The sequence below is a fragment of the Herpailurus yagouaroundi genome, unplaced genomic scaffold, assembly GCF_014898765.1.
Source record: "Herpailurus yagouaroundi ecotype Mexico unplaced genomic scaffold, PumYag 65899, whole genome shotgun sequence".
NCBI lineage: Eukaryota > Metazoa > Chordata > Mammalia > Carnivora > Felidae > Herpailurus > Herpailurus yagouaroundi.
In genome coordinates this window covers 1-7,614 of record NW_024418999.1, presented here as the reverse complement: position 1 = coordinate 7,614, position 7,614 = coordinate 1, and the positions used below count along the sequence as shown (strand labels likewise).

The 7,614-nt window shown below is 59.7% G+C and overlaps 1 protein-coding gene across 1 annotated transcript; it reads right to left on the bottom strand.

Annotated features, from left to right (window-relative positions):
• Window positions 1-6,398: 6,398 nt before the first annotated feature.
• LOC121024547 (keratin-associated protein 10-7-like) lies at window positions 6,399-7,613 on the bottom strand. The gene has a single exon (XM_040466763.1). It carries the CDS (start codon window positions 7,611-7,613, stop codon window positions 6,672-6,674), a length of 942 nt encoding a protein of 313 aa, XP_040322697.1. The 3' UTR covers window positions 6,399-6,671.
• Window position 7,614: the final 1 nt, after the last annotated feature.

Below are 7,614 nucleotides of genomic sequence, written 5' to 3'. Positions count from 1 at the left end.
GGTCGCTGGAGCAGACGGACAGGGTGGACGCGGCCATGGCGGGGGCGTTGGGGCTGGAGGAGGTAGTGGGTGTGGGTGTGGGTGTGTGAGTGCGAATGTGTGCCGGGTACCCTGGGAGGCCATGGCTTTTATATCTGCCCTGGGCTTGTGTTGTCCCCACAGGAGCCTCACCCCTTCCTTATTGGTGTTGTGCCAGGTCAGGGAAGCCACATCAGATGAGTCAGTTGCCCAGGTAGTTCTGATGACCGCCTGACCGGGCTCTGGCCCTCGGGGAAGCCGGGGTCCTTGTGGGGAGTCAGGGAAGTGGGTGTCCGTGCCTCCCTGTGCCAGACGGCCGCGACGGCCCCCCATGGGGCTGCTTGTGGCTGCACTGGGCTCCGCGGGTTACGTGGGAGAAAGGTGCAGACCTGCTCCCACTGCCCCAGAGGGCGCAGGACGACATCAGGTCCTGCAGGGGGGGCCACGTGCTGGGCGGGAGCAGAGGGCAGCGTTGCAGGCACCTGGTGCCACCGGGAGCCTCGGGTCGTTGGTCTGTCACATGCACACCCGCGGCCAAGGTGCGGGGGTGTGGCCGCAGGGCGCGAGGGTCCCGGCACACAGACGGCAGCCCCAAGAGGGAGGCAGGCAGCCGGGGCGGGTCTGTCTCTTACGCCCATGGGTGTGCGGTGCTCCCATGGGGGAGGCGGTGTGGTGTCACGGAAGCAGTGATGATAGCACAGGACAACTCTCAGAGATTTTGGCGATTCCGTGGCATTGACGGGGATCTGGGCAGTGCCCTGGTGTAAGCTCGAGGGGTGACGGGGCAACAGCAGGGGACAGCGTCTTGTGCCAGCCAGGAGGCGGACGGCGGGTCTGCAGGATCCTGCCCTGGCGTCAGTGTCCCCCTGATAGAACCCAGCAGTGAAGCCATGTGGGCCTGGGGGTTTCTACGTGGATTTGCTTGAAATTATAGTTCACCAGAAGTTATAAAAAATTATACTGGGAGCTCCTGTCACCCTTTACGCATTTCCCTCAGTGATGGCCACTTGTGTAACGTTAGCACAAGTCACAACCAGGAGATCGGCCACCCAAGATCCCACCACATTTACCCACATCGGTGTGTGTGTGTGTGTGTGTGTGTGTGTGTGTGCATCTCCGTGTGCGTGTGTCTCTGTGTGGGCACGCATGTGCCTCTCTGCAGTGTTCGTATTTGTGGATCATACGGCCACTGTGGTCAGTGTGGGCGCGACCGGAGGCCCCCTCCGGCGCCCCTGACGACCACGCCCAGCACGTGCATCCCTGGCCACGCCCGCCTCTCCACCTCTACTCCTTGGCTGTACCGAGGCCGTTGCCGAAGGGGAATCACGCAGCAGGCCACTGTCGGAGGTTTTCTCGTACTTGGCTCCTTTGAGACGCAGGCACGGTTCTGTGGTCCGATGTTCTGTGCTGCTTTACGGTTTGCCTGCTGAAGGACGGGTGGGCTGCGGGAAGGTTCTTACGGACACGTGCAATGTCTTTAATAGAACGGGGCTGTTCGGGTTATGTATTTCCTCTTGAGTGGAGAAATACGTTCTTGTCCATTTCACTGGGGTTGTCGAATCCACGCACGTCACGTGGCTTGATGTCCCCTTATCACACTTCCTGGGGGGTCCGGGGGGCCTCCAGTGAGGCTGCTCCTCTCATTGTCCGTGTCAGCGATCGGCAGCTTCTCTACCAGTACCTTCTTTGCCTCTCCCTTCCTTCTCTCTCTGCAAGGAGCATTAAGGAACTAGAGTGGGACGCTGCGAAACTCCACGACGGGTCTGGGTTCGTGGAGGGGCTGAGATGCAGGACCAGTATGCTGCTTGGCCATTCAGTTTCCATCGATATTTCACTCACGCACAGGTGGCCTTCAGCAGGTGCCCGTGCCCTCCACGCCCACGGCTGAGCACAGCACCCCCTCACCCCAGGACGATGCCCCAGAGCACACAGTGTGGACAGAGAGAGCACATCTCCTGAAGACTGCGCGAGAGTGATGGACACTCGTGGATCCACAGCAACGCTCAAAAGAAGACATCAGGCAACGTGGGATGCAAGAAGGTATGGTCCCAGTGAACCCAGAACAGAAAGTCATCGTGTGCAGGTGATGGGGGGGGGCGGGAATTCAACGTCTTAGGAGAAGACCCTCAAAATAGCACTAATGGCGATGTTGGTGATGTTAGCTACCATTTTCTGAGTCAGTGGGGGCTCTGAGCATTTCACATCTGGCAACCCACTTAATTTTCACATCAACTAAGTGACACGTCATTCCATACTGCGAATGAACAGAGGAGGGAGCCTGGGCACAGTGAGGTTAAGCAACCTACTCAAGGTCACGCAGCCCAACGTGGCTGAAGTGGGACTGAAGCCAGCGCATACGGGATCTACGCTCTAACCGGGACTTCCTCATTCCTAATAAAATGGTGGAAGACAGCAAGTGTTCAAGGAAATTGAACACCAAGCAGCTGGATTAAAGACTCACAACAGAGGCAGGAAACAGCAATCATGTCAGCAGTCGGAAGGACAAATGCTGGTGGTACCCCCAAAACACAAGAAAATACCCACAGATGTGGTCAGACAGCATGTAACGCACGGACGGGGTGTTCAGCTGAGACCAAATGCGATAACCCAGTGGCCAGAGAGGGAGAGGAGCAGCTAAGATCAAAACAACAGTCAAAGAAATTAAAAAAGGGTTGGGGGGCGCCTGGGTGGCTCAGTCGGTTAAGCGTCCAACTTAGGTCAGGTCATGATCTCTTGGCTTGTGAGTTTGAGCCCCGCGTCAGGCTCTGTGCTGACAGCTCAGAGCCTGGAACCTGCTTGGGATTCTGTGTCCCCCTGCCCTCTCTCCACCCCTCTCCTGCTCATGCTCTCTCTCTCTGTCTCTCAAAAATAAATAAACATTAAAAAAAAGTTAAAAAAAAAAAAAACAGTCAAAGAAGTAACAGAGGGTGTGCTGCCCAGAGCTGAATGGACAAGACGTGTGCGTGTGGGCTGGAAGAACTTGTGGGTTTCAAGAGCATCACGCACTTTGAGTCAACCCTGCACACATATTGCTGAGTTTTTACAAGTTTATTTTTTTTAATGTTTATTTTGAGACACGGAGAGACAGAGCATGAACAGGGGAGGAGCAGAGAGAGAGGGAGACACAGAATCGGAAGCAGGCTCCAGGCTCCGAGCTGTCAGCACACAGCCCGACGCGGGGCTTGAACTCACGAACCGTGAGGACATGACCTGAGCCGAAGTCGGACGCTTAACCGACTGCGCCCCCTCTTTTTCACTTTTAAATGCGGCTGCTGGGATGGCTGTAATGTGGCTCGTACCATGTTTCTGTCAGACGGTGGCCCCTTCAGATGATCCCAGAAAACTGAAAGGCGTGGGGCGCGGCCAGATGGTGGGAGAAACACCCAATTCCGTCTCAAGGAGGAATTTCTCAACGCCGTATCACTGATTCGTGACTTGACCAGTTGAAACACAAATATGAAGGGAGACTTAGACATTCCCGAGTGTGACTGAAAACAGGATGTGTGTCTTTCAAGACAGCAGGGAAAGTAGAAGAAAAACATCCATGGTGGGTATTTTAAAGACAAGAAGCAGCAGAAACAAAAATAAAATGACAGCAGGCAGGGCTCAGCCGCTGGTTTCAAAGGACATCTCATCTTTCAGGGCAGGGCGCCTGGGGGGCTCAGTCAGTTAAGCGTCCAACTCTCAACTTCGGTTCAGGTCATGAGCTCACGGGTTGTGGGTTTGAGCCCCGAGTCGGGCTCTGCGGTGACAGCTCAGAATCTGCTTGGGATTCTCTCTCTCTCTCTCTCTCTGCCTTTCTCTGCCCTTCCCCCACTCATGTTCTCTCTCTCTCTCTCTCTCTCTCTCTAAGATAAATAAACTAAAAAAAAACACCCAAAGTACATTTCATCTACTATTTTTTATTAGACAACAAAACTCTTGAAACGGTTCGTCACATCTAAACCCAGAAAGATGGTGGTACCATCACGACCCAAGGAGCCAACAGGGCCTTGAGGAGTGCTTGGCCATGTGGCGCACTCAGCTGCCTCCGGCCTCCCGCTGAGGTGCCGCTGACCCGGAGTGGGGACCGCCCGCCTGCTGCACGTCGGGGGCTCACTGGGCAGCTCGCCCTGCCGCCCGCCCTCCCTCGGGGGCCCTCCGACTCTCCGGTCAGGTTTGTACACACCCGCCGTGAAAACCACGAGGGACAAATGAAAAGACCCCGTGGCTGACAGGGAAGGGCCCCTCGAGAGTTAAGGGTCCAGAAACAACAGGGACACACACAACCCTTCCTGAGAGTCGGGGCGTCACGGGGGCTGTGCCTCACCTCCGGAAACCCGTGGGCGAGCGGGGCTGGCTGACCACCATCCTGCTGGTGGCCAGAGCCACAGACAGAGAGCTGCTCACGGCCAGAGGGTGCCGGGCGCCCCGACCCTTCCTGTGCCTGCCCCCGCTCCCCGCCAGCTTGAGAAGGCTTCAGCTGGTTCTAAATGAAGAAAGAAAAAACCTGACGGAAATCAAAGGGCACCGATTACAGGAAGGCACGCTGAAACTTGAAAACAAGCGAGTGGTTTAGCACACTCCTCCAGTGAGCCCCACGTGATGTCCTGCGGGGTGGGTGCCGGCCGCTCGGCCATCCGTGAGTGTGGGGCCAGCTGTCCCCGTGAGGCCCGCACACCTGACGTCCGCGGCCGCGAAGGCTCGGGCCCTGCTGATCCACTCGGGGCTGCTGGCTGTTCACAACCACTCGAAGCGCTGGATTTCGGGTACAGGTTGGTGAGACTAAAGATGCCATTCCTCTCTTCTCATCCCGGGTCAGAGCCCAGGGAAGCACCCCTGCTCTGATCCGCAGCACTTAGCAGAACCCAGAGTCGCTTCGGTCCCCAGGGCACGTGCCAGTCTGGCCGACTGGGACTCGGGAGTGAGCGGTTCTGGGGGTCGAAGGGACCACAAGTCAACGGCAGGCGCCCGCCGGGGAGGACAGAGGAAAAAGGGGAGGAAGGGTCTTCAGGGAGAAGCAGGACGGGGCCGGGCGCCTGGGCCGTCCTGGCAGGGAGGGTGGGGTGGGGGCCAGAAGCTGAAGCTCGGTGAGATGGGGCAGAGGAGGGGAGGGGCGGCGCCCAGGGCGAGGCCAGGCTGCTGGGTGGGTGGGTGTGGCTGTTCACCGAGCGACTTGGGGACCGGGGACGAGGGACAGGACACGCCCTGCACCACAGTTGGGGGGCATGTTGGCATCCACAGGGATCCTGGGTGACTGGCCGGCCAGCCATCCAGGAGTCACAATGTTTTGTGCCAGGAAACGCTCCCCAAGGGACACCTGCTTCCTTCTGACCGCCCGTTGGTACATCACAATGTTGCCAGGCATGGTCTCCCTCCAATGTGGCCCGAGGGCTTGTGAGGCCTCCCAGACGTGGCCCTTCCTCACTGGGGATCATCCGTGGCCCAGGGCACGTGCCTGCTGGGCACCGTGCCTGTAGGGCCGGTGGGAATCCCTCCTCCCCGTTTCTTCCAACAAGGCGACCTGCCTGAACACTTGAAATCCTGAGGGGACAGCCCAATGAGACCCACGATTTTCAGTACGCCAGACCCTGGGCTGTTGGTCCGGGGAGATGGTTAATTTTATGTGTCATCTTGGCCAGGCCATCATGCTCAGTTGTTTGGTCAAACACATACAAACATTGCCGTGAAGGCCCAGACTGCTATTTACATCGGTCGGCTCTGAGTGAAGCAGATTATCTGTCATATGGTGGGTGGGCCTCACCCAATCAGTTGAAGGACTCGGAGCACAGACAGAGGTCCCCCAAGAGGTAGCCGGAGTCTATCAGCAGACCATCTCTGGGCTCAAGCTCCAACATCAGCTCATCCCTGGGAAGCCTGCCCTGCAGATTTTGGACTTGCCGGCCCCTCACTCACGTGAACCTATGCCTCAAAACCGCCGCATGTTTACGCACACATCCTATTGGCTGTGTCTCTGGAGAATCCTGACCGACACGGGCTCCCGTCATCACCGCGCACAGCACTCATGCTCCTGGCGTCTTCACACAGAGGGACGCGCTCGCCCCTGTGCCGAGGGCCACCGGAGAGTGGCTGGCACCATGCATGCCCCCAAGGCGGAAGCTCTATTAACCGGGCCTCCTTTGTCCTTGGCAAAGGCTCAGGGCCCGACAGATGGCCCTCCGTCCCTCACTGGTGAAGGGCTCTAGGGGCCTCCCAGGTGGGCCGGCTTGTGGGGCTGCCGGGGGACAGCCAGCGCAGGAGGCCCAGCAGGGGGTGCAGGTGGCCCCCTGCCTGCCGGTGCTGTTGTGACAGACGCGGCTCCAGGCCTCTCAGAGCAGCCCCGCCCGCGTGCAACATCGCAGCCCTTCCCTGCTGGCCGAGACGCGCATTCGAGGCCTTCGGAGGGGCTGACGGTGACTTTATTGGTTAACAGATAGGTCGCTCACGTAGGACAGGACAAAGTGACCTCAATCCGGCTATGATAGAGAGGAGGACACCGGGTGACACACAGGGCCCTCGGGAAGCTGCAGCTGCCCCAGGGGGCCAGCCCGACAGTGAGGGCTCAGCCTTGTCTGCTGCGGTGGGCACCTGGGGGCAGAAGGAGACCCCAGACTGGGCTCGAGGCTCCGAATACTTTGGGTGGGAGTCCTAGTAGCAGTGGGGGGACGTGCCCATCAGCAGCAGGACTGGCCCGAGGCGAGCACGCAGCAGGCAGGGCGGGGGCACACGGGGCGGCAGAGCAGGGACACGCAGGAGGAGGGTCTGCAGCAGGGGCTGGGCTGGCAGCAGGAGGGGGCTGAGCAGGGGGAGTCCTCACAGCAAACAGGGGTGCAGCAGACGGGCTTGCAGCACACAGGGGTGCAGCAGACGGGCTTGCAGCACTCAGGGGTGCAGCAGTCTCCCTGGCAGGGGAAGGAGGGGCCGCAGGACAGCTGGCAGCATGAAGAGGTTGTGCAGGGGGAGTCTTGGCAGCAGACAGGGGTGCAGCACACGGGCTTGTAGCAGACAGGGGTGCAGCAGTCGGGCTTGCAGCAAACAGGAGTGCAGCAGACGGGCTTACAGCACGCAGGGGTGCAGCAGTCTCCCTGGCAGGGGGAGGAGGGGCCGCAGGACAGCTGGCAGCATGAAGAGGTTGTGCAGGGGGAGTCCTGGCAGCAGACAGGGGTGCAGCACACGGGCTTGCAGCAGACAGGGGTGCAGCAGACGGGCTTGCAGCACGCAGGGGTGCAGCAGACGGGCTTGCAGCACGCAGGGGTGCAGCAGTCTCCCTGGCAGGGGGAGGAGGGGCCGCAGGACAGCTGGCAGCATGAAGAGGTTGTGCAGGGGGAGTCCTCACAGCAGACAGGGGTGCAGCAGACGGGCTTGCAGCACACAGGGGTGCAGCAGACGGGCTTGCAGCACGCAGGGGTGCAGCAGTCTCCCTGGCAGGGGGAGGAGGGGCCGCACAGGAGGGTCAGGCAGGGGGCCGGGGCACAGCACGGGGGCTCGCAGCAGCTCTCTGGGCAGTCGTCCACCTGCCAGGAGGGGTCGGGGCAGGAGTCCGAGGCCCCGGGCAGGCAGACGCGGCTGCCATAGCTCAGGTCGCTGGAGCAGACGGACAGGGTGGACGCGGCCATG

Bases quoted from the DNA above. Each gene is read 5' to 3' on its own strand.
- LOC121024547 (XM_040466763.1), bottom strand. From the start codon at position 7,613: ATGGCCGCGTCCACCCTGTCCGTCTGCTCCAGCGACCTGAGCTATGGC.